This window comes from Caloenas nicobarica, chromosome Z, assembly GCF_036013445.1.
Source record: "Caloenas nicobarica isolate bCalNic1 chromosome Z, bCalNic1.hap1, whole genome shotgun sequence".
NCBI classification, from domain to species: Eukaryota; Metazoa; Chordata; class Aves; order Columbiformes; family Columbidae; genus Caloenas; species Caloenas nicobarica.
In genome coordinates, this window is record NC_088284.1 from 21,024,004 (window position 1) to 21,051,640 (window position 27,637).

General features: G+C 35.8%; 1 protein-coding gene across 5 annotated transcripts in view; it reads left to right on the plus strand.

The window, feature by feature from the left end:
* Nucleotides 1-27,637, plus strand: part of NIPBL (NIPBL cohesin loading factor) — a 155,830-nt gene that overhangs the window by 39,447 nt on the left and 88,746 nt on the right. For all 5 annotated transcript variants that reach the window (XM_065657827.1, XM_065657826.1, XM_065657830.1 and 2 more), the window contains 5 exons: nt 16,280-16,423; nt 19,183-19,348; nt 20,505-20,635; nt 25,869-25,968; nt 27,419-27,570. In XM_065657827.1, coding sequence (XP_065513899.1) covers nt 16,360-16,423; nt 19,183-19,348; nt 20,505-20,635; nt 25,869-25,968; nt 27,419-27,570 — 613 coding nt within the window. In that variant the 5' untranslated portion in view covers nt 16,280-16,359. The remainder of the gene's footprint in view (nt 1-16,279; nt 16,424-19,182; nt 19,349-20,504; nt 20,636-25,868; nt 25,969-27,418; nt 27,571-27,637) is intronic.

Below are 27,637 nucleotides of genomic sequence, written 5' to 3' on the forward strand. Positions count from 1 at the left end.
GTCTAGTGAAGGGCCATGAAGATAGTTAAGGGATTGGAGCATCTGGCGTTTGAGGAGAGGCTATGAGAGCTGCGACTACTCAGCCTCAGGCAAAGAAGGTTCAGGGCAACGTTATCAATCTGTTGCTAAAAGACATGATGGAGCCAGGCTCTTCTCAGTGGTGTCCAGTAGCAGGACAAGAGACCATGGGCAGGCACAAACTGAAATACAAGAAAATCCATTTAGAGGAGAACTTGTTTGACTTAAAGGTGGACAGACATTGGAATATAGGAGGTTGTGGAGTCTCCATCCCTGGATTTACTCAAAACCTGACAGGACACAGCCCTGAGCAGCCTACTGTAGCTGACCCTGTTCTTAGCAGGGGCATTGGACTAGATGGCCTTGAGAGGTCCCTTCCAACCTCAAACATTATAGGATTCTTTTTTTTTTTCATACGTAATTCCCTTAAGACAGAAAAACGTACTCATGTTGTGCAAATCATCACAGCTGGTAAATGCCAGCTATCTGTTGCAAAATTTGTTTATAGCATTACTTCCTGACTTAAGTAACTTGTCTTTCACATGTATTTTACTGCCAGGAAATGCGGAATCTGCTTCTTGTCCCACATGTATTTCAGAAGGGACAATTTATTGCCTAGATACTTTATTATCTTTTTACTTTTAAGGCTTTTGCATTAGTGCGTATAGGAAGCTTTATGGAATGTTATGATTTGTTTAAAATATACCCCTTCATGTGCTAATTTTACTAAAAAGTATCTTATTCACTCCTCTTATTTTTCCTTGGGAAGGAAAAGTATTTGGTAAGTTACTGGGGGCACTTTAAAGTTCTTAGCCATACTAGTGGGAATTGTGATGACTGCTTTCTGCCACAGAGGAAAGAGCGCTTTGAGCTTAAAGGCCATGTCCTGCCTTTCTTATGTATGCAGTCTACGTTGATACTTCATTCTAAAGAAATATGATAAGAAACTGGATTTAGATTTATGCCTGATTTCATCATAACAGAAGATGTATTAATTCTAGAAGGAAAACACATAGTTATAAAAGGTGGTACTGATAACTCATGAAAACCAAGGAAAGTTGCTGAGTGTTTCTCATGAATGATGCTGAAAAAACATGGCTGTTGAACCATTGAAACGTACCTTAGCTTTCATTATATTTAATTGGAGCTTAATGTTTGATAAAAATTCTGCTTTATAAGTGGCTCTACTCTCTAATTTTTATGCTTGGTGATATAGTAGGCATAGTCATTCTTAATTTGGGAAAAAAAGATAAACGAGGTCTCCTAAATGCTTTTCAAAGTAGAGCTATTCCCTAAATAACTACAGAGGACATTGTCACTTTAGACACTAGTAGTGTGAATGTTTCCAGTTTCCTCAAATTATTGTCTCAAATTGGTTTCCAGCTAGAATTTATTCTTGTATGATACGCAGTGGAATTCAACTTTCCTTTAATATTAGAAAACCTTTTTGTCCATTGTGTATTAATAAGCAGTGAGGTATTTCTTAGTAAATTTTCTTCAAAAGAGGTAGACAAACATAATGGAAATCTTATTGGAGTGATTGCCTATAGCTTTCAAAGATTGCCTGTCCTGGACATTTGAAATAGCGCAATAGCTCTTGTATTAGACGTTTTGGATGGTTTGTGAAGGCTAGATACCAAAATTATCTGCTGAACTGAGACCTTGGAATCAACTCAAGAGCTAGGGTAATTCCAGTCCTTTTTCCATCTAGTTTTAAAATTTGTGGTGTGGAATGATCCTGAAGGACTTTCTTCCAAAAGGAACTGAGGTTTAGTAAAGACATTTCTAGGAATATCTTAAGATGATGTTTTTGTGGTGGTGGTGTTGTGTTTTGATTTTGTTTTGTGGGGGGGTTTTGTTTGGTTGATTTTTTGTTTTGTTTTTTTTTGTGGGGCGTGTTTTTGAGTGTTGGTTTGTGTTGCTTTTGTTTGGGAGGGGGTGGTTGTTGGGCTTTTGTGGGGGGAGGGTTGCCGTGTGGTGGGGTTTTTTGTGGTTGGTTTGTTTTTTTAAACTAGGGTGCAATTTTCAGCATCATTCAAGTTTGGATGATGTACTGTCAAGTTTTGTGTGACAGATAATGATAATTTCCCTTGGAACAAGGTACTGACTTGCAAGTCCTGCTGGAAGACTGAATTGAAATGAAGGAAGTCAGTGAAGAGTGGTCAGATGGTCATTACAAGCAGCCATATATGTTTCTAAAACAGTTGCAATGGCTGTTACCATTGCTTTGAAACCAGCAAAAAAATTTCAGGCCTATCACATGCAGTAAAAGTTACTTTGGAAGAACTGAGCAATTGACCAAAATGTTTTGTTCCTTCAAGGCTTGTGAAGCAAACCTTTTGCTTTGGGAATCTGTATACTCAGTGTTAATAATGGTTACTTCAGCAGATCAAAGCCATTGTATTTAGTGATCTGAGAGAAGGATTAGTGGTAAGGGAGAAATCTTAGGGACAGGTAGATTTTCATCTTTATCCAGAAGTGCACCTTATTTGAAATAGTTCAGTCTTATTGGAGCTCTTAATTTCTCTTACCAATCATAGCAAAGTTGTGGGCATTGTAGTTAAGCTTTTACCCTTTTTAATATAATTGCGTGTTTGCAAACTGTATTGCATATTCTCCAAAGAAAATAAATGGGAGGCAAGTACAATGAAAATAGCAGTTAGCTTTGTTAAAGTAGTTAGCTTTGATTAGATAGTGATTGATAACGTCTTGTAATGGTAATGTTATGTTTAAGTTTAAGGCTCAGCTTCGTAGTGCATCATATACTGTTCAGGGTAGTTTATTATCAGTAAAACTCTGCAGGTATAATAAATTAAAGTTCAACAAAACAGAATTGAAGGTTTATATCCAAACTGTTGTAATGCAGACTGGAAATTTAGTATTGTACACAACTGTTTTAATACTTTTTCCCCTGCAATTAGAAAGGGCCTGCCTTTGCTGGCTGGAGATCTGTTCTTAAGGAATGAACATACCTGTTTTTCATCCTGAATAACTGTAGTGGTTGTACTAAACTATAGCTACAGTCTAATTGGGGAAGTGGAAATGTTAGGTCTTTGGATCCAGTGTTTCTAGTTCATCCACTTCATCTGGTTGCAGAGAGCTTATTTGACTGAAGGTCCTCATATTTGTGAAAGAGAGAATAGGAAGCCTTTGGCTACTATCAAGTACTGGAACTGGAAGCTGAATCTCTTCCAGTTTCATGAATCTGTGAATAGAATAGTGAAGACTTTGTTGCATCCATTAACCTCATATGGAAAAAAAAATGCCTCTGTCATTGTGGATATTTCTAATTTTGTTTAAAAATACTTTTCCAGTTAGAGATGCTGAGTTACCCATTTCTTTTTGCAAGATGCATTTAAAAAGCCGCTGATGGTTTGTGTTTGGTTTGGTTTTTTTGTTCATTGTTCTTCTCACTTACAGTAAAAGGGATTTCTCTATTTCAGTACAACTATTCAGTGTACATGTCAACTCTATTCAAGCAAGTAACTTATTTTCTGCCTTCCATCAAGGTAATACACAACTAGGATTACAAGCCCAAAGTAAAATCTACAAGATGGAGTAGCTTTGGGAAACAAGTAAACTTAAGTGTAGACTTAATTCTTTGCAGAATTAAGTGCAATTTCTGGATTACCGATGCTCTTTTACCTTGTGATGACTTTTTAAAGTGTATGTACTCTTGATATGTAGTTATGTATTAATTATAACTTGGCCTAAATAGGTTTATGTGGTGAACTTCAGGGAAAGTTTTTTGCTTTGTTGCTGTCAATGTCAAGATTAAAAATGTTAAATGCAACTTTCCTTGGGGCCTTTGTACTCTGAGTCTCACTACTTTTCTTTAAAATGAAAATGGAGAAAATGCCTACTTTTAGAGGAGTTGAAAAAAATGAGTGTTCTGCAATTGTTGAAAATATTAATTTTGTTAATAGAATTAGCAAATGTTGCTCAATGGATTGTTTACACTTTTACTTTTGGAATAGGGAGCCTTAGATTTTGGGAAATACTTTCTTAGTTTAATGAAATATGTTGTCTAAATGGTTGCATTGTGTTTGGATTTAATTTGCTGAAGAGCAAGTCAGGTATTTATATGCCAGGTATAATAAAGATTACTGCTAAAGAAAATAAAATTTGTAGTCAGTTTGAGTACATTGTTGGGGTATTTTTGTTTGTGGTTGGTTGGTTGTGGTGTCTGTCCTTTTTTTTTTAATCATCTCCTCCTCTTTCTGCCTGCCCCCCCCATACTTTCTGAGCAACCTGATCTTGGTGTGCCTGCTTGAGCAGGAGATTGGACAAGATAATCTCCAGAGGTCACTTTCCACCTCAACCATCAGTGATTTTGGGGAGAAAAATATTGAGATATGCAAAATCATGGATGCATGAGCACAGAAGTAGTCCTCTATTCCTTCCTTTTCCCTCAAAGGGTGGGGGAGAAGAGAGAAAATGAGTATATGCAATGTCTTTGGTAACTCTCGTTATGGACTATCTACCTCATTGGTACTGAAAGGCATTATTCAATGCGGGGTACTTCTAGTGTTAGCTTGATGGTAATCTTTAGTCATGTCAAATTTAAAGTAACTTGTTTTCTGCTGTTCCTTGTGTCGCATGCTGAAAAGAAGAGCTCTATAAAAATATCTTCATGGGCATGACACGTTTTGTGAAGGAATGTGCTTAATACATAAATCATGGACATGAGGAAAATGATAGGGAGTTGAGGCAGGAGAAAGAAGTTTGTGTGTTTTGCCTTCAGTCAGCTAAAAGCTGTGTTCATAAAAGTTTTGGAAAGTGTAACTGTCTACCTTTTACTCATTTGTCTTCGTGCTGTCCTCTGAGTCAGCAGAAGGCCTACTCCATAAGAGGATGGAGTCCCAGTTGTAGTTACTGATTGCATGTATCTAAACTCATTCTCCAGCTTCTTCCCCAGGCTCTATACGTGTGCATGCATGTATGCATGCCCATCTGTCTGAGGAACTGAGCTGCAGCTTTCTAACTCTGTCATTCAGCCTCATCCTTGGGAATTGGGAAAGACAGCTGGCAAAACGTAGACCTAAAGAAGCAGAACAAAACCAGACTAGAATACAAAGACTTGATATTTTTTTAAAAAATATTATGTGGGAGAAAGGGTAGCGAAGAATAAACGGTTTGGTTGATAATCACATTAGTTTTGTAGACTATTCTGTAAGATGGTTGGACTCGGTAATCCCAAGGGTCTCTTCCAATTGAAATGATTCTATGATATTTGGCCTGCTATGGCTCCTTCAGCCTTGTACCTTCTGGAATTGCTATGGAAGGAGGAAGTAGCCACTACAGAATGGCCGTGTTCTGTGTTTTTCAAATAGTCTGCAAATGAAGGGAAAATTTCTAGCATGGCTCCTCAGTGGGAAAGTTCCTCAGCTTTTTGTGTCATGGACTGTGATTCTGCTTAGCTCTTTAGAGTGAAAATGAAATCTGCTATTGATTGTGCACAGTCTGATCTCTTCATATGATCTACAGTGTTTCTACTTGGTCTCTAGTGGTATGCCTTGGTTTTGACATTGTTTTCCTCTAGATTGATAATGTTTCAATCTTGAAATGTCATAGTAAATCTTTTGTTTTCTTTTATTTGTTCTACCCACTTTTATTCTGATTGGTAAGTTTGTATCAGAAGTTGTAACAGACATTTACAATGTGTAACTTACATGTGAAACTTTCCCTATTTATTGGAAAAAACAAAGTTGAAGCTCGTTCACAGATGTATTGTTTGTGTTCAGCTGAACTACTTCAAGATGTGTGACTGACTGTCCAAATAATTAGAAATAAAGGGATTACTCAAACCTTGTCTACATAGTGATGCTTACAGCTTTTAATGTAAATTAACAGGAAGTATTCAAGTGGTTTAGTTGAGCTACATTAAACATTTGAGTTTATATTCTCTTTCAGAATTAGGAGCTTGGATTCAGTTGTTTTTATTTTACTGTAAGATTAAGTTACATTAAGTGAACTCCTTAAGTATGAAAAAAAAATTCCAAACTGGTTTGAGGTAATTAAGTCTCTTAAAGAACTAAAAAAAAAAAAGAAAAAAAAAAAAAGAAAAAAAAGAAAAGAGTTGTGTGTTTTAGGGTCTTTCTATGCTTAAAGAGATTTTTTTCAAAGTACTGTACTTCATTGTGCTTGTTTTATACTAACTGGGTTGTGGTAGTCCTCTCCATGCAAATACCTTTTGGTTTGCTCCAAATTATTACTTCGGCAAGTACATTTTCACTGTTGACAACTGTTCTGTGTTTCTTTGTATTCTCAGGTGTGCTGAGAATGTTTAACATGGACAGGTCAAACATAAAAACTCCCCAAGCTTTTTTCTGCATGGCCATCATAATTTTGAGATTCTACCTGATTGTTATTGATGGAATGTTTGTTTATTCTGTGACGTTGGTATTTTTGGAAAATGTGAAAGTTGGGAAGTTTAATTTTGACTGATGCTGTGAACTTGACTAAGCCTGTGAGCAGTTTTTTCTAACCAATTGCTTCAGTTCCTAGGTAGCTTTGGCTTAGATTTGTAACATCTGCAGCCTGTCAAGGGTAGCATGTGGAATACGATCAGTTAGGTGAAAGAGACACCTCTTTAGGTAAATGCTTTTCTTGGAACTGCATTCCTCCTTTCAGCATAGTTTGCAAGCTTAAGAAACTTCTGTTTGTGCTGCTGGCATAGGAGAACTGGCAACAGCAGAAGTTCAGGATGACATAGGGTGCCTTCCTAGGTAACTGTATGAATCCATCCCCAGATCTATAAAGAGCACACCTCAACGTAGTAGTATCTTTCACAGCTATTGAGAGATACCTGATTGATACCATCTCAGCCCAGTTGTTCCTGATGAGCTGGTCATCATTTCAGCTTAGCTGATTAACAGTAATTCCAACACAATACTTCTAGATGTTGTGTGCTGTATGCTTCAGAGCCTATTAATAACTTTGAATATGTGTGATTTTCGCAGCTGTAGTCTCCGTTTGTTTCCAGCGCTATGTCTTCAAGTTCATTGTGCTGCAAAAGTTCATCTGACTATAATGTTCATATGAAGAAAAGCCTTTAGTGACCACACTGTGAGATCAGTTGGGAAAAGGGAATATCTTGGCTGACTAGTGCTATTGTTTTACATGCTTGCTGATAATCTTTTTCTTTATAATGTTAATAGAAATGGTAATTAAGTAGGATAATAAGGTGATTTTTTAAAAAATGCCATAAAGGAAAGAGTCAGCGATTCCTGACAGTAATCATACTTTTGTAGTCACAAAATCATGGAGCTGTATGTTTTTAGGATTGCTAGGTTGGATGATATATGCCAAAAAGTTGATGTAATCCTCGATTTAGAATATAAACAATTAAAATCAATTATCAAGAGATTAAAATTTTCATATATATGAAGTCTCTTATTTGTTAGACACTAACACTGCATTTATTTTAAGTTACCTTTGCTCTCGTGTTCAATCTTCCCAAGCAATATGCTTTTCAAGGTGTTAGTAATCTTAATTAAAATGTTAAATTATTATTTTTTTTAATGTTAGCATATTTCGCTTTAGAGAGAGAGTATCTCTTATCTGTGTGTTGCATGAACTACCTCTTGTAAAATGAACAAAATGGAACAAATTTTGGGTAGTGAATGCTATAAAATTACAATAATAATTGCATTACCAGTAATTGTAAATGGACAGTAGAACCAAAGCTCTTTATGTATTTCTGCACTTAGTTGGTAAAAACACTGATTTATTTGATCATTGTCTGCCTAATTGTTATGGCATTTTTTAATCTGTAAGTCCCTCAGTCTAATAATTTTGGAAAGAAGCACCTAATTCCAGTTATATTTTACAGGGGCTGGAAGTCTCTAGACAGTTCAGGCTGTGAAAATTGTTGGATAGAGGAGATATCGTGTACCCATTGAGGAACAGGCTGCAGCATGCGCTTTCTTCCATCTAGCAGCTGAGAGGTGTGGGAGTGGATTTGAGGTGAGGGGAGGAAACTGACTGTGCTACAGAGGGCTGTCATAGAGCCTTCAGAGAAAGGAGTTGCAGTGCTGTACTGAGAAGATGAGGGGAAATAATACAACAATCCACAGGGAAAGCATCTTAATCACCTGCAGTGCTATCAGCATCTCTTTTATATGTGCAAGGAACTTAAGTTGAAAAACAGGCAATAAGATGAGTATTAGGACGAAGGGAATAACATATCACAGGTCAATATTAATTCCAAAATGAAAAGGCAGTGACCTGCTATTGAAATGCAGCACATGAAGTATGTTAATATAGAATTTTATTTTGGCATTTATTGTGGATCTCTCAAGAAATGTTATTCTTGTGCATTTGTTTGCTTAGTGTGTATTTGAGAAGCCTAGAGGTATTTTAATTATTTTTCAAAGCCAAAAAGGAGGCAAATATCGTGTGACTGGAAGACTTGTGCCAAATCAGTTACTACCTCAACAGGTTTATTTCTTCCCAGTTGTGTTTTATAAAGGTTGTAAATCACTTGAAAGAGTTCAAGGACAGAAATGCAATATTAAAAATTGGAGAAGACTCCTGAATTAAGCAGGTTTTGATTCAGTGTTTACTCACTAGAGTTTTAGCCTGATTAATATCCAACCTAATTAAAGAACGAAAAGCCTTTAAAATCTAAGTAAATGTCAGTACACAACTGTTTTTAGAAAGGAACAGCACTACTACAAGCTAACATAAATGAGACATTCAAGAAAAAAGTTGGAAAAAAACAAGATACTACTTCCTGTGTCATACCTGTTACAACTGTTTTGTTAACACAGATGTGTGTTGCAACCTAAAGCATCTTCATTTGACAGAGCTGATGTAATGAACCATTTTAATTGCTCCTGCTCTTCTGCACATCTCTTAGCTGTTTTCTTTCAATAACATGAACTTTAATTTCAGCTGCTACATGTGTACTTGAGTAAGCAAAAGGGCTGTGCCCACCAAAAGGAGCACAATTATAGTTATACTTTTTTGGAAGTTGCATGTGGAATACACAGTGCTGATAGGAAATAAATGTATGAAATACTGAAGTAGCTTGAAGTTTTCACTTTGTTTGGTGTTCCCAACTGTGCTTAATATCGTGACTACTGCCAAGCAAAGTTAGATTTTACAGTTTAATTCTGTGTTTGCTTCTGCAGGACAAAAAAAAAAATCAGTACCTCTCAATAGTGCAAGGGTGAAAGGCAAACCTCATAGAGAGAACACTTATTGCATAAAAGTTGGAAAAAGAACAGTAACAAACTCCCTGGATAATTGGATTCTCCCTGACAGAAGTTTTAGCTGCTTTATTTTGCAGAACCAGTGAACATAACTACCCTACTGAGATATTTAATGTCTAATAGCAATCAGTTTAATTGTACCTGCAGAAATAATGTGTATTTTATACAGGTTAACTTTTTAAAACATACCAGTTCTTTGGTTTACATTTTGCAACCTTATCAGTAGGACTTAATCTTGTATTACTTTTCTAACGAGAAGGAACCGGTAGCATTTTATTTGGAACCAGGTGCAAGTTTTTTTGTTCCATTCACTTAAAATTAATCCACATGTTTTAAGAAGACAACTGAGCTGCCTGACAGTAAAGCTCTTTAAATAGATTCTGGTTTGTGTTAGTTCTCCAATAAATTAGCGGGAAATACTTTCCTGTAGAACAGTATTCTTGGTTATTTACATAGCCCCATTGATGCCTTGGGTGTTTCCCATGAAAATCGGTAATTCTGAGATATATATCTTTCTCTTTTGCTGAAATAAACTACACTTATTGATCACCGCAACACTTTGTAAATATAATTGAATTTTCTGCAAATTTTGGGGTCAGGTTATATGACCTGAAAGAACAGGCTTTTCTTGGTGCTTAAATGTCTTATTTATGTATGAAAGACTTGATATGGGATTATTTTAAAGAGTTCCTTGTGCAAAAGCATCCAAATTAAATATTTGAGATGTTATTTTAAAGTTCAGAACACTGTTTATAAGTGCTTTTAAATTTTTATGTGAAATAAAATTAATAAAAAGTAAAAATTCCAGGGCTTGAAAGAAGGAAATTAAGAGAAAAATGGTCCTAATGCTGCTGGGAACCAATTCCTTCTTTTCAGGAAACTTGTGTTCTAATGAATTTTCAGCCTTCGTAATTGCAAGGTAGCGAGAAAGGTCAACGTTTCCTGCTAGATGTTTATGTAGTGTAGATCAGTGAAGCTGCATACTACCCGTAGGTATCTGCTCTCCGCACATGGCTTAGTCTGCTCTCTTGCCCTTTTTTTTTTTTTTTTTTTTTTTTTTTGGTGTGTGTGGCCTGATTGTGTCAATTCCCTTCTCTCCTGCCCCAGGAAGAGTTATTACAGGTATAAAGCACAATTATGCTCTATGTTAGTTTACCCTGGCAGGAATGAGTGTGCTCCTGCATTAGGGTGCATCTTTCCTTGAATCCACAGACCTCTTGGGCTGTGTGCACTTCCACCATCTTCACTGGGGTTTCTCTTGCCATTTACTGTGGTGTCACTGCCTCTACTCGCACATAGGCAGCTAAGACATCTGTGTCAGTGTTACTAAACAGAACAGCAAGGACTGAAGGGAGTGTTGCTGTAGCCAGAGGAAGAACCTGGTTACTCTAAATTTTTTTTTCTGAAGGTTGCTTTATGTTTAGAAGCAACTTAGTTTTCCCAGTACAGTACTTTTCATTAAGGTTTCTTTTCTTACAGTGGTTGTAGTTTGTAGTGATTTGGCCACATGCTATTGGAATTGTTTTAGAAGAACACATTATGATAATATTAACTTAGAAATTGGACTAAGTAATTTTCATCTAAAGCTCTTTAAGTTTTCACTTGCTTTGTCAGCATCACCGGTTCTGCTAGCTGATCACTTCATGAACCAAACATACGTATTTCACTAGTGCACTGAATTTCATGTGGTTTTGTGCTTCTGAGATTTCTGTATCTGTATTTTCAAACTTTTTTTTCTGTAGCCAACACTGTAGAAGGTGATACTGTTCCGTACATATTGTGAATTTCCTGGCTTTATAAATGCTGATGTGTTTTTGTGGGCTTTTTTTTTGTTAATAATGAGTCTTCTGGATTTCTGACAGCACCAGCACTCTCCCTCCCAACCAGTCCCCTTTCTCTTCACCTTCCCCCACATGCCACAACCACCGTGCCACTTTGGTTGTTCAAGTTAGGTTCATACCAGGTGGCTGTGGCTTCTATTTTAACCTTAAATGGCTGCATCAGTGATAGTAAAACTATAGTGTTATAGATAGTAACAGTAATTTGTTCACTTCCAATACAGACTTTTTTCTAGAATTGAATTAGTGTTAAGATGCTTAATATTGTGAATGTGTGTGTGAATATATATGTGTGTGTATATAAATATATATATTACACCCCAAAGGTACTTAAGTGTTAGACTATGTTTTGGCAACCAGATCTCCTTCCTTAGTATTTTTTGAAATAATTTTGAAAGCATTTAATACTGTAAACTTGTAACAGAATTACTGTCACTGTATCAAACTGTAGCTCTGGTATGGAAACCAGAGATCTGCCTGCCCTCTTGTGGGTAAATCTGTGTGATGTACCTCATTCACAGTATCTTACTTGAATGAGAACTACAGGATATTCATTCATTGTCTTTCTACTGAGATTTTTTTTAATTTGTTTTTTTTAGGGACAGTTTCTGGACCTGATAACTGGCAGAGATTCATGTAGTAACTATATATATATATAAAGACCTAATACCATAGCCCTTCTCTAAAATTTAATTTTAATCCACTCAATTTCATCTTTAATCTTCTTCTTGGAAGTACATTACTTCAATCATATGTAGTTTATTTATTACATCCAAAGATATAATACATTAAAGAATAAACTAGCGTATGGAGAATGAAACATTTATGTGTACATAGGAAATTTCTGAATCCTGGGTTTGGTTACTTATCTTTGCGTTACTATTGAGCCTTTGTGTTACTGCACATAAACAGATTTTTCACTTTATTATGTTTTCCACCATTCTCATGTATGTACATAGCTGAGTTGTGGAAGAACTGGTATATTTGTTCAGGAGACAATAATGTTTTTCAGCCAAGAGGAAAGTTTCATAAATGCAGAGCTTGAACCTTTTTATGGTAACCGGTGGTCAGAATCCTCTCGTCATTTCCTTGATAGACAGATGTTGTAATATCTGAAAAAAATGCAATTGCAGTTTGTTTCTTTTTTTTCTTGGATTTTTTTTTTGTAGGGTATCTTTTGTTTGCTTGGGTTGTGTGTTGTGTGTTTTGGTTGATTGTGGCTTGTTGTTGTGGGGTTTTTTTGCTTTTTGCTTTTTTAATTTTTTTTTAATTTTTTTTTTTCATTCCATGGTTGTAGTCTCTCTTCACTGGCAATCAGACTCTTCACCTAAATTGTTCACAACTTACTTTAATCCTCTCCTCCTCCCTTGATTTTACCTGTACCTGTCCATTCCCTTGAAAGTGATTTTTTTTCTTATTAGTTGCCCACCCTGCCTTTAGCCAGTACTATGGTGAAGAAATGCAGAATATATAGAGTGATGAATTGCAGCGAGGATGCATATGATGCAGCCCAAACCTTGTGCCACTGTTCTACCAACCACATCTTTACTTTCTACTTAAAAAAAACCTCAAACAAAACCAAAAAAACAAACAACCACCCCCCCCCCCACCAAAACCTAACAAGCTACAACACTTTAAATTTAACATTTTGATAAGAATTTTCTTCAAAATATTAATTTGCACTAGAGAATATACATTACTGACCAAAAAAAGGAAGAAGATAACATACAGAAATAGCAAGTCAAATGTGTGCTTATTATCTTTAGTATGAATTTCTAAAATATTACTTTCCTTGCTATCTTTATTATTCTGTATTATGAGTGACTTATTCTCAATATATGCTGCCATGTCACTGTTTTCCTTTCACTGAGGGGTTCTTTGTATCACTTCCTTTGTGTACTGTAGTTTCTTCTTCCCTGAAATGTATTTTATGATATTCATTGTTTCTTACAAAGAAGCAAAAGCCTAAATACATCTATACCGAATATGCAAGACCTCATTTGCATGTATGTAATTTGGATTTCTACTTCCTTGTCTGAACTGCTACACCACACTGCATTGTTTACAAGCTTACCAATGCAGCAGTTCTTTGATTCACTTAATTCAGCTAGAATTAACTAACAGGTTCATTTTTCAATCTAGAGGTAGAAATGCTGTACTACTGCTAATAGGTACTGTACAAAGATGATAATGTAAAATTTTCTTAATACTGGAAAATGTTGATTATTCTTGACTAATTGTGAGCTGCTACAATGTAGTGCTTGTTACAGTTGGAGAATGAAAAAAAACAAAACAAAAAACCAACCAAACCAAACCAAACTTGTCTGACATGCAACAATTAATGGCTTCACTACTGTTCTGATGTTTTGTAAGAAAGAATGTATCTCATCTTGAGCTGCCATATTTGAAATTCCTTAGATGAGTGAGTTTAACGTTCTCAGAGACATCAAATTTGAGTTCTAGTTTAACTGGACCTGCGTCTCTAGTTCTGGAATTGAATCCCACCTTGTTTGTCAGTTGTATAGCAGACATAATTTTGCTTTCAACACAACAGATTTGGACCCAGATATTCCTATGTGGTTTCTTTGTATTGTTTCTTGTATAAATTAATCATATCACTTAATCCCATCACTCTCCCTTTGTCTTTTGTTTTACTCTCATCTGTTTACTCACATCGTCATAGTTACAAAGACTTTGTAGTGTAAGAGACTTCTTGAACCGTTGTGCTTAGTTCCCAGCTGGTGCAGGCAACCATATCCTCTGCCTTCTGTAACATCTGTGTGATCCATCTTTAAAGTAATGGTGTTGCTTATCTCTGTTACTGCTCCTAATGGAAGACTGTTCCAGAAAGTGGCGGCTCTGACAGCAAGAAGTGTTCTGTTCTGATTTTCTTCTTGCTTGTTTTCATGCCTCCATTTATTGTTGTGTTAGCATTGCCCTGTATCATTCTTCTTCTATAGCCTTCTTTGACTGCCTTAGAGAGAGCAACCACATCCCCTCTTGACCTTTGTTTTGTTAGCTAAACAAACCAACCTCTTCTATAGTCCTCTTACAAAGAAAGTTTACTCTTGCCCTGACCATCATAGCTCACTGCACTTGCTTCACTCTCAAGTCTCGATCTTGCCAGTTTGGGTTTCTTATCATGTATCTGTGGAGAAGGTTTTTAACTTGTGTGTGGGTTTGGAGGAATTTTTCTCATTGAGTATTGGCATAATTTAATTATTGTGTCAGTAATCCCAGGGAAGAACTTGCATTAGTAGTGACTGGTCCTGATGCTTACCACTTTCCCAGGTGATCAGGAAGGAAAAGTGAACAGATTTATTTATTTATTCGTTCACTCATTTATTTATCTACTTATTTCTTTCTTTTATGTATTTATTTTTGATGTCGTTGTTTCTGGGTTACACGCAAGATTTCCCATAATATTGACTACTGACATGGCCTTAGTCAGCTTTGATGCAGTTTCAGTCAGGAGAGATCACCAGACATGACTTTTTTATCGTACATATAATTTATGTGTGAAAGGTGTTCTTTAATTTCTTCAATTACTAACCTTTCAATTAAATCTTAAATGCTGAAAGCATTAGCTCCTGTGGGTTTGCTCTTGCAGGCTCATAGTGGAAAACATTAGGTTATCTTTTTTCTTTTTTTCCCCCATACTCTCGCTTGCTCTCCCTTTCCTCATTTGTGAAACTAAGAAACCACTGAAATTCTGTGTATATTGGTATTCATTTGGTGTAAAGAACCTGGAGTATTGAGTAGTATTTGAAACTTTTCTGGGTGTTTGAAGGCCGTTTTCTCCTGGATTAAAAAAATCCAAACACAACAACCCACAAAGCATATCTATCTGTAGCAGTTTCCTTAGCTAGATTTCTGTACACATAATGTACTATATTTTTTATAAACAAATGTAATTTAGTGGTGAGAATGAGACTGTGGCAGGTGCAGCAAAGGAAGTAAGCTCGTTGTCAGTTCTCTTTAACCTCAGTGTTGGTATTTTTTTCAAGTAATTCAGTTGTTTCTAGACAGGGAAACCTTGAAAAGTTTTAAGTGGTTCATGAAAACTTTGATCAGGAAAAAGATTTAAAACATTTGGTTGTCTTAGTTGGAATCTATATGTATTTATTAGTGGTGGTGTCCTATGTATTGTCATTAGTGGGACATAAGAAAGAATGAGATAAAAGACTACTAAGGAAATGACAGCGATCTTTTGGTTTGTATGTGTTGTATATGTAATTCTCAAAAATGTTGGCTTGTGAAGTAATTGTCAGCAAATAATGATTTCAACATCTTCAGCAGATAACATAAATGCTTACAGAAGAAGTCTTTTTACTGTTTTCCAAACTTTTAACACAGGTGCCTCTCTATAATAGCTAAACTCATTATATATCAAGGGTTTTTTTAAATTTATTTTGTTTGTCTTCAGAAAACATCATGTTCAATTTTCCTCATTACATCGGTATAATAGCGGATTGTAATGTGTGATCTTCGTAAATCTTTGTTGTTTTGGAACTACAGTAATTGGGTAAACAAATACCTTTTTCTGTAGTTGAATGTAAACTGTTCTGTTTTACATGAAATAAATGAGCTGGTTCAGTGGTGTCTAAACCTTTTCTTTTTGTGGAGGAGGTGATACAGTTTCTGGTAGTTTAACCAGGCAGTGTTTAATATTAAAGAGTTATTTTCAGATCAATTTTGAAATACCTGCTACTTATTAAACATACTAAGATTTTATATTTGTCACTTTGCTTACTCCTTGGTTTTTTACATCTGTAAGTTACTCCTTTTGGTTATTTTGATAGCCTCCTCTTATATGAAAAATACCTCCTTCTGCAAAACTGGGAAGTGGATATAGCAGATGATACTTAGGCTGGTTATGGATTAAGTGCTATCCACTTCAGTATGAACTAACAGAAGCTTTGTTACCAATATTTGAATTGGTACTGTAAAACCTGAGCAAATTTTCCTTTGATTGCCTTATGTTGCATGTTTTTTGATGAAGGGTTCTGCCCCTGAGACCAGAAGCTTGCCTTTTGATTCCTTAGTACCATTTGATATACAAAATCTACATTGTTCTACCCACTCTTGACAAAATTTACTTAGTATGCATCTGAGGTTATTATAAGTGTTTCATTTATGTAACCGCATTTAAAATTCTAAAAAAAGTAAACTGACAATTTTCATTTGTGGTTTTTTTTTCTTTAGCGCTTGGGAGATGGGAAGTAATGATAGCTGGCACCTGAACTAAAATATCTGTGTAGGCACTACTATCCCAGAACTTCAGGATGAATGGGGATATGCCTCATGTTCCCATCACTACTCTTGCAGGGATTGCTAGTCTTACAGACCGTAAGTACTTTTGTTTTTCATATATTTGCTATGCTGTTTTCTACCTCTTCAGTAGATACCTGCATTTTCAAAATACTAAAAATAGTTTTATTTTGTAAGTTCTTATAGGTAAGTCTGTTCAAAATCAGATTTGGCATTAAAAATGTTAATTTTGTCATTGCTTGGATTTTAAAACTATATTCAAATCATGCTAATTTAAACATGAAGTGAAATGTAGGTTTTAAAAAAAAAAAAAACCTTGAGAAAACCTGAAACAAAATATAGGAATTGTTTGTTTGGAGTGTCATTCAGTAGCATATCTGGGTACCCCACAAAAAAGGAAAACATAAATCGTAGAGTCATAGAATCATTTCAGTTGGAAGAGATCATCAGGATCATTGAGTCCAACCATAACTTAACTCTGGCACTAAACCATGTCCCTAAGAACCTCATCTATATGTCTTTTAAATTACTTCAGGGATGGTGACTCCACCACTTCCCTGGGCAGCCTGTTCCAGTGCCTGAAAACCCTTTCTGGGAAGAATTTTTTCCTAATATGCAATCTAAACCTCCCCTGGTGCAACTTGAGGCCATTTCCTCTTGTCCTATCACTTGCTACCTGGGAGAAGAGACCAACACCCTCCATGCTACAACCTCCTTTCAGGTAGTTGTAGACAGTGATAAGGTCTCCCCTCAGCCTCCTTTTCTCCAGCCTGAACAGCCCCAGTTCCCTCAAATGATAAAATACCTAAAATATTTATCTCACCATCTGCACTTGGAGGTTGAGAAAGAAAGAGGATTAAGCTGATGCTGAACTAACTAAAGAGAGTTGTGGAATATGCTGAATATACTTGAAACCTAGTTCCCTAGTTTTGGACAAGGTACAAAAAAGTTGCTCTAATTTTTAGATGCAAAGCGTGGCTGCTAGAATGGAAATAGGCAGCTGAAGCTATGAGTCTTCTTTCTCAGCTGCTCAGCCTACAGAAGGAGCAGATGGGGTGTGTGTACTGTCTTTAAATACGTCAGGAAAACAGAATGCAAGGAAAGGAAAAGCACTGTTTACATTAAAAGCTGATACTGGCACTAAACCAAATGGTTATAATGTGACCAAAAATAAATTTCTCGCAAAAACTAAGAGGAGATTTATAATTACTGTAATGACGTTCTAGAACAACCATTGCAATAAGAACAGTTGGGACAAAGATGCATCTTGTTTATAAAGTATAAGGAAGGGTATATAGCTCAGTTATCTGAGGATAGTTGGGCTCGGTGACCCAGGTACTTTTTCTGAGCTCTTGTTTTTATTATTATACAGTTGAAATTTGGAGACTTTCCAGGAGACAATGAAAGTATATACCCAGCGATTGAATTTGTCTACAGTAAGAAAAGCAGATGTATTTGAGGAAAAAAATGATTTCATGTCCTTCTGATATTCTGAAATATCAGATTGGAAGATGCTGCTTATGTATGTAGAAGTGTATACGTGTATCATTATGAATGCCTAATAATGGCCATCAAGATGCAAATCATAAGTTTCTGGACTATGGGCTGTTTTCCAGCATTAAGTATTTGCACATAAGGTTCTAAAGGAAGTCAAAATACTTAACTGGTAGAAGTCACTGACCAGATTCTTGTTGCAAGACTTTCCTGAAACACTGAACTACCTTTTGTGGGATTAGTCTTTGTGTTAGGTGCATTCGTTTCTTTATCTGTTGTATTTATTTCATATTTAGAAACTCAGGAGCAGCTGAAAGAAAAAGGCTTTTAACTGCTTCACCTTACTTTTTTCTGTGTGAAAAGAAGGAAATTGAATGAGCAAGTCCTGTTGCCCTAAAAACATGGAGGATGTGATGACTAGAGGCAGGAAAATAGTCTAGCTGAATTTATACTGGTTTAATAAACGTATTTTGCTGATCTTGACAATTTTTTTCCAAATTTCTGGCACAGTTAAGGTAATCTGATGAAAGTAATGAAAGCTAGCTATTTTAATGTATTATACACTTCTATTTGAATTGCAATTTATTTTTAAATACAGTAATGTTATACACTATATAGAGGGGAAAAATAATGGAATTCTTCCTCCACTGCCTTCCCCCTCTTTTTTTTTTTTAAATAAAGAATTTCCAAATACTATTTCACTTCAGCTGTTTTTTCTCAAGCTATTTCTGATGGTTCAGTTAAAACCTTTATCGCAGAGCTTGAATCAGCCTGGGAACTTGAAGTCAGAGTCAGCTTGTTTTCGTGGACCCATGAAGGTGAATTCTGTAGGTAGCTATCATTTTGGCCTCTTCTGGCTTACGCCTCCCCTGTCTGTGTACCTCTGCCAGTCATCTGGTCAAGGCTTTTTTTATACGATACGCTTCCTTGTTACATCTGTAGACCTAGGAATGCCTTCTGAAAGTAAAGTGTGCTTATTTATAATCTGATTGAAATATTGTGATGGGTTCCAAGAGAAAGCTGCCATAGCATATTAAATAACTTACGAAAGTATGTGTTTTTTAAATAATACTTGCATTAGCACAATTAAAAAATTACAATAATATAGTAATATAACTTGTGGCCTGGAGTGCATTACTTTGTTTAAAACAGGGTCCAGCATATGTGTGTGTGTGTTCATGACTTTAAAAAAAAAAAAAAAAAAAAAAAAAATCTTCCCTATATTTCAAATGCAGTTGTCAAGTTTTCTCTCTTAATCACATGAGGGAGTAAGAAGGTGCCTGTCTTTGTATGCTTGTGTTTCATGGAATTATTCTGAACTCCTTTCTGTTTTCTGATAACAGTTTTGAACCAGCTGCCTCTTCCATCACCTTTACCTGCTACAACAACAAAAAGCCTGCTTTTCAATGGACGGATAGCTGAAGAGGTGAACTGCCTTCTGGCTTGCAGGGATGAAAATCTGGTTTCACAGCTTGTACACAGTCTCAATCAGGTGTCAACAGATCACATGTATGTATTTTGAACTTCAGCTGTATCAGATAACTATCCTTATTCCTTGAAATCAAAATTAACTGCATTGAGAAGGGTGTTTGTGAGAATCTGAAAATTAGAACATGCAGGGTTTTTATTAGGCTTGCTTAGCAGATTACTTGCTTAACCGTATAAATGTCGAATGCTTCAGTCCATGAGAATGTTAATAGTTGTCCAGCAGCCCTTATTCATAACTGTAGGGGTTATTTTTTATAATACATCTGCTGCTATTCCATTCTTCCTAGTTAGGAATACAGACTTTGTGGTGTTTGTGCAATACTCCTTTGTGTTCCACTTTGGTTAATAATGTGCAAAGACGAATTATATACCCAGTATTACAGAAAAAGAAAATTTTTTTAAATGCCCATGCCAATTCTGATTAGGAGTTGAACTTAAATATTTTAAGAATTGAATCAGCAAGTATGCTAATGTATTTTTTTTTCTTTTAATTTTTATTTTTTTATTTTTCTCTGGTGTCCTTTGTCAACAGCCAACTCTGTCTTTTTCCTACGTGTTCCAACCAATTGTTTTGATCAAGTGGAAGTAGCTTTTAAAAGTCCTCGAAGCAAACAATAAGTGAAAGCATGGATGCATTTATAGCAAATTAATAGCTTTTTTTTTTTTATGATTCAGAGGGAATCCTGTCATGTCAAAGGAATGCCAGTTTCCCTTTTTAAAATAAAAGATTCTAAAAGCATTGGGCTGCAACCTGAATTTTATACATTCGTGTGTATGTTATTTTCGCTTCTACGATAAAATTTTCTTGATGTTATGCCAAAACATTCTTTTGTGGAGAAAATCACGACATAAAAATGGACATAGGAAACTTTTTGTAATAGTCTGAAACTGACAGCCATGTATATATATAAGTGCTTAGTTTCAGAAAATAATTTTGGAGACTACAGTAGGAAGAACTCTTCGTCCATTCCTTAAAGAAGCGGGGGCAGAAGTTGAGGCAGGGAACAGTGCTTTGCAGACGTGATTTTTTTCCTACATTTTAACAGTGAATTGTCTTCTTTCATTTTGGTTTTGGTTTTTTGTTTTTGTTTTGTTTTGTTTTCTCCTACTTGACTCATAGTTTCTTATAATTTGAAAATGCATTTGCCTCTTTATTTGCTTACTTCCACAATTCCAGAGAGTTGAAAGATAACCTTGGCAGTGATGATCCAGAGGGAGATATACCAGTCTTGCTGCAGGCTATCCTGGCAAGGAATCCTAATGTTTTCAGGGAGAAAAGCATGCAAAACAGATACGGGGTACAAAGCGGTAAGGATTTTTGATTATTTATTGACTGCATTTTATGTTGTTCTGTAAGTTTAGGCTACTGATACTAACCACAAATATATATGGAGCACAACTGTGATATTTATGCCTTACCTTGTATTTGATAGTTGTATAAAGCTATGTACCTTGACATCTTCTAAGAGCAATTGTATTAGAATAAGCATGGAAATAAACTCTACCAAGTGTTTTTGTGTTAAAAAAAAAAAGTTTCATTTCACTACTAAATTTAATCTCTATGATGAGTGAGTGGATTTTATTTTAAAATTATTTTATTTGAATTTCTTTATGGCTAGGTTCATATATTGTTCTTAGTAAATAATTGAAGTTGGAAGAGTATGCCTTAATCCTAGTGAAAATCTGTACGAATAGTGTGTCAGTGCGTTAGTAGTTCTTTATAGTTCTGGGGTGAGGAATAAGGTTGAATGACCCATACTTAGCAGTTTCCCCCCTGTCATTTGTCATCTCAGCAATTTGCGATGCACTACAGATTTTACTGTTTTAACAGATGTAGTGAGATATTCTGCTGGATAGCAAAGATGAAGGAGAGAGACCAAGCAAAGGGTTAATTGAACAGGTTCTAGGTGTAGATGTGGGGACTTGCACTTGAAGGATGTTCTTTAAATACCAAACTATGAAATGAGTAGGAGAATTTACAGAGTTTCCTCAGTGTGAGGTTAAAGCTTTGCTATCCCTGTACTGTAGAGATACAGACAGAAGTGTTGCTGGAGTCCACAGGGGATAGGAAGTGTTGGGTGTTTTTGGAGGGGGGAAAATACTAAAATGAGATTATTAGGTTTGTTCATCTAGGCTGGTGAGTAAAAAGCCACACAATATTTAGAAAGAACTTGCTAAGGACGGAATATATAATGTTCCTTGAAAGAAGGCAGAAATCCGCTGGAATGAAAATGTGAAAGACAGTGCTAAATATTTGTAAGTTCATTTTTTTATATATATATATATATATATACACACACACACACACACATATATATATTTGTGTATATATATATATTTATATATCCTGAAATGTAAGCTGTGAAAAGAGTCTCTAGATTCTGTGTTTAGTGGTAGCTGTGGTGGAGTATGATTTTTCCAGCTGTGGGAAGAGTTGTGATTGTTCTGCCAGTTTGCAGAGTGGTCCAAAAGAAATATTAACCCAAATTAGAGTTTTCCACCAGTTTTGTAAAGTGGAATAATTTTTTTCCAGTGAAAAAGGGAGACATCGTTTTTGAAGTTATCTGTTTCAACAGAGGTTTTTGAAAGAAAGACAAAGCAAGTTAATTTCTTTCTAATTTTTGCTCTTTCTATGCTTCACAGGGAGAAACACTTTTGCAGCTTGATTCAGTAGGTTAAGAATAATCCATAATGAAATAAAAGCACCTATATCTATAGTAAATATGCTTTGGCCTGTACTTGAAGGAAGTTATTAGTACAGAATAAAAGATAATTCAACATGAAACTTAAAATAATAGTTGATGTTATTTTAGTAAAATTAACAGAGGGTTTTCAGAGAACCAGAAGAGATCAGACTTCAAAATTATCTCGAATATTTAATTTTATTTTATGTTCTTATAAATGCTTGTACCAGTACAAGCGTTGGAAAGTAAATGTGAAATCTGAAAGCTGGAAAGAAAGGAAGAGGAGAGGAAAAGCATAGGTGTAGAAGAATGAAATTAGGCTCTTTTCTAGTGTTTCAAATTTGTGTATTCTGCTGTTCTTACTGTCTTCTTTCTGAATATTGTCCTTCCACCTTTGAGTCCAGCATATCGTGAAGTCAGTGCTGGGTACTGTGATCGCATATTTGTAATACCCACAACTGAGAAGGAGCGAGGGCAGCAGGATCCCCCCTGTCTGTTTACTCAGCCTGGCATGGGTTTCTGCACCATGATCCCTTGAGTGTCAGTTCCAGCATTACTGTAGACAAAGTGAACTCAAACTAATTTCTCCTAGCCTTCATTTCTGATGCAAGAGTAGGAGGATCACCTGGCTAAAAAATTACATTAAACACAGAATAAAATTCTTGGTTCAGTAGAGATTGTCAGGAAATAAAGACATCTTCAGAAAGTTAAATAGTCTGTTTTCAGTTCTTATGAAAGCTTAGGTTTTTAGATTTTTACTTAGATTTTTCAGTCTGTTTTCTATTACCAGGTTGTCTGAATAGACTGAGTCAAATCACCGTGCAGCATCAAGCCTAACTTTGTACAAAGGGCAAAATGTTAATTTTATTTTAGAACTTTTCATCACATGACATAGAAAGTTCTGGGTGCCATCTTGCAACTACATCTGTCTTGCATCTTGTAGTACACGATTGAAGTGGATTTCTTTGTAATTATTTAAAATTAAGATATTATTTAGTTTCAGTTTTCATTATAATTTTTGCACCTTTTCCTCTCAGTGCTTTGTCTTTGTCTTTCAGCAAATATGTGTTGGAATATCAGCTAAAATAGTATATTGCAATAGGTTAGTATTCATAGCATCGCTTAGGGTTCAGAAAAGACTTAGTACTTACTATAAGCTATTAATCAGAACTTGTGAATTTTGGGGCATTAAAATCTTATGCATCTTTCAATAATGTCAATTCGTTGTGTAATATTTTTCATTTCTACAAGGATTCAAGTGCAAGTGTGTTTTTAAAAGGGAACAACTTTGCAGACATATACTTTCGATAACTGAAAAATCACCTGTTGGTGAGCAGTTATCTTAAGCGTGCATGATGCTGTAATACAGTTTAATCATACAAGATTTCTTCTGTGGCCTCAAGCTGTGATTTTATGTACCACATTCCTTGGCATTTAATGGGAATGATAAAATACATTTATACATATCACTTTTTTCCTAGCAAAAAAATTGTATTCAAGACTGGGAGTATGTATTAAGTAAAATCATTCTAGTAATGTTACTACTAGGATGATTTTTTCTTAAACCTGAACATTACCAACATCCAAAATTAAGGTTACATTTAAAAGAGATTCTTAAATATTTAAGGTAGGGGAAATACACACGGAAGCCATAAATCTCCTGCTTAGTGATGTGACAACAATGTAAAAAAATGTACAAAAAGATATTTTAGTGCTAATGGCCACAGACTAATTTCAGGTCCTCTTTAAACTAAATGTTGGCTTATTTTTACTTCTTTGTCATTGCATCATTATCAGACATACTCGTTATCTGTTTGGAAACTTTGGATACACCGTTTTTATTGTTGGTGATTGGTTTTTGTTTTGATTTTTGTTGATTATTTATTTATCTTATTCTTTTTTCATTTAAGTTACCTAGATTGAGCTTTCCATGTTGCACACGTCCCTCAACAGAGAGAAGTGAGAGCTGTCTGTCACAGAATAAGTTTCATGGGTTTTTAAGTGGCATTAAGAAATTATTCATTTCTGTTACTTTTGGAAACCAAAAACTACCACATCTGTGGTTCAAAGCATGTTTTAAATTTAGGGAGGAGAGAATAGATGTATTTTAAAACTATTTTAAAAGTGTAGTGTGTGTTTTAAGCATAAAGTGAAAATTAGTCTCACAGTTCATGCCCGTATGGGCACATTCTGTCAGCTTCCAGTACATGAATGGTAAGGGTTAATAGTTTAGCGTTGTTGAGAGTGCCAAGGAGAGGTGAGCGGGCAGTGGGCCTGCTGGGTGCTGCCTTCAGCACAAAACCCCTGAACTTTCCTCTTCACTTGCCTCTATGCAACGCAACCAGTGTCCATTTAAACAAATTTTGCAGGAGCTGAGGAGTCTGTTACTCAAGACAATGAAATGTGCTCTGTATTGAAGTATGGAGGTCTCTGATTTTTTTTTTTTTTTTCCAGCACAACATGGAGTTTCACTTCTATTCTGGGCTAGTTTTGGTGTGCACACATACTTGGAATGCAGCACTTCACACCTACCAGGAGGTAGTAATGGCTGCATTCCTGAGGGATTATCATATCTCTTCTCTGCTAGGGAGAGGGGAAGAGAAAAAGGGTGACAGGGAGGATTTCTGAAACTAGTTTTACTTGCGTGAACATTTCAATAATTGAAATCGGTGTTAGCATTTCAAGGATTGACAGCTCCCAAACACTCTGCATGGGGAACTTCTGTCAGCCCTCTGTCTAACCTTTGGTTTAAAATATTTGTAGTACTGATGTGCTTTTACCTACAGCTATGGATTGCTTGTTGTGGCTTCCCAAGCTGCAGCATGCACATGAATTCTGACACGTTTAGCTGCAAGACATTCAGCTCTGTCATTAAAATACCTTAAAATTCATCTGAGTTTTTGTGTTTCTGCATCATTTCAATTTCCAGTGTCATGCTGTTATTCAAGAATTCTTTATACCTGTATTGAAGAGAGGAAAGAAAGATTCCTTTAAGTTCTCCCTAATAATGACATGAATTAGAACAGAACAGAATATTTCAGTTGGAAGGGACCTACAATGATCCTCTAGTCCAACTGCCTGACACCTTCAGGGCTGACCAAAAGTTCAAGTAAATTATTGAGGGTGTTGTCCAAATACCTCTTAAATTAGTTGATTTCAAGCACATTGGTACTTGTGGCTTGCCAGCTAGTACAACTCCTGAATTTCCAAAGCATGACTGTGGGGATCTAAAGGCTGTGGGAGCCTACAGTTGGCATATTGGTTCTGCTTTGCAATCGAAGTATTTCAGCACCTTCTTTGATAACATTCCTCGTAAGTGTAGTGGATGTGGAATAGAAAGCTTTTGTCCCTGAGTAGAAAGCAACCACTAAGGCATTATGGGAGCGATGAGAATATCTTGCAGCGTCCAGCCCAAGGTGATTGTTTGCTGCACTTGCTCTAAAAATGGGAGATAAGTTTCTGTGTTCTTCTGACTTGTGAAGTTTCCAAATCTTTTACTTATTGATGCAGTAAGTACTGTACATACCAGGCTGGGGTATGGAATATATGTCCTGCAATAAAATGTTTCTATTTACTAGTAGGTTTGGGCTTGGGAAGCCCTAAGGAACAAAGAAAGGAACTACTATTAATATTTACAACTGAATTAACACTGCTTTATGGAACACTTTTTTATGTCATGATGTAAAATGGACAACTTACATGGAGTCGATCATTTCTAATCTTTCTGGCAGTTGTGCGCAGATGATGATAGTGTCTATAAAGTTTATAATCTCTTTGAATATAATAATTTCTGAAATGAGACTTCACTGATTAAAAAGGAAATGTGTGAAGTAATGCGGCTATCTTCTTTTTGATAGGGATGATGATGTCACCGTTTAATATTTCTCAGAATTCCATGCGTGGTAGTCCTGCATCTTCCAATTATCAACAAACCACTATCTCACATAGCCCTTCCAGGTAAAACACTTTCTTTTAAATGGGGTAAGAGGGTCAGCAAACTGCAAATTCTTCCTACAGTGACAGTCAATTCATGTTGCAAATGTGTGGGTGGAAGGTGACCACTGTCAAGACAAATTTTGCATTTGTCTGACAGCAGAGTGAGTTTCTTCAGCTGTTAAATAAATATCTTTTTTCTGTGAATTAATCCTTGTATTCTAAGGATTAGTCATGATTCTCTACTTTATCTCCCTCCTAAAATTTTTGCAAACTTTCTTTCCTGCTTAAGGACTCCCCTGCCTCCTGCCAACCTTCTGTTTTCTGCCTGTGGCAGAGGCTGTGGCTCATGGCACGGGGTAGGAGAGAGGAGGCTAAAGTGTTCGAGCACGTGTAACAGTGCCAGTGTGACAAGAAGTTGGGAAAGAAGACTTGTAAAAGCATGGAGTACTGCTGTAACAGTTATACAAATGGCCACTCAGAGGAGGATAGGCCAAGTAATTTGGCCAGTCTTCCAGCAGCATCCTCATCAACTTTCTGATTCTTTTCTAAACTTTCAAGTGTTGGCAAGTAGCATGTACCTATAATCCAGGCCTTAATTAATATAATAAAGTACTCTAGAATAAAGAGTTCTACATGTAGTTTAAATGCAGTTATTGGGCTTTAGCAGATTTCATCTTCAGTTATTAAATATAATTGTAAAATAAACTTATTTCACTTCAAGTTACTGTGAGTGTTTTAGCAAATTAAATGCTCTGTATCTGCACAAAAACCAGCACATCCTTCCACCTTTATATCTAAAAGGGATGTTGAAGGAGGTTTTCTGAATTATGAATATTACTATGAACATTACAAAGTCTTCTCAAAATCCTTGCAAAATCTTTGTGTTAAATACTTGGCCATTTCTTTCTATAGAAGCTTAACTTAATAGAGTGGCTATCTAGAACCGAGGGTTGTGAAAGCATGTAATCTACTTTCTGAAGTGTTTATTTGGTTTATATTTACTTTGAAAAACTCATATGAGAATGTAAGTTATAATTAAAATCTTACTGGAAAAATCATATTTAGAGTAGAAGGCTCCTTGTTAATCCTAGTGACCTAGTTGTTAATTAAAACTTAGCTGTCACGTTAATTCAGACTTCCAGGACTAACTTTTGGAAACTGCAGATCTTACTTTAGTAGATTCTTGTGTCATTGTTTTCTTTCCCTTGGTGGGGGTCTTATGAATGCTTATTATTCTGTTCTTTGCTTTTGCTAATGCAGTACCTAAGCTATGACTCTTAAGTAATAACTGAAGTTGGGAAGGTATTGATAGTTCAAAATACTGATTTTGAGGGAGATTCTTCATTGTGTTGGAATTTTGTATCTTAAAGAAATAGTAATGATCTAAATGTACAATATGCCAGCAGAAATGATAGATTTGTCTATGCTTGCTTTTCCAACTTTTAAAACCTTTTTTAATTTGTATTTTTAGCCGGTTTGTGCCGCCACAGACAAGCTCTGGTAACAGATTTTTGGGACAACAGAACAGTCCAGTGCCTAGTCCATATGCTCCTCAAAGTCCTGCAGGATATATGCCATATTCACATCCTCCAAGTTATACACCGCATCCTCAGATGCAGCAAGGTAACTCTGTGATGTTTGTTTTGATCTCCGATATCACATCAGCTTTACCTTGATACGTATGTTTCAT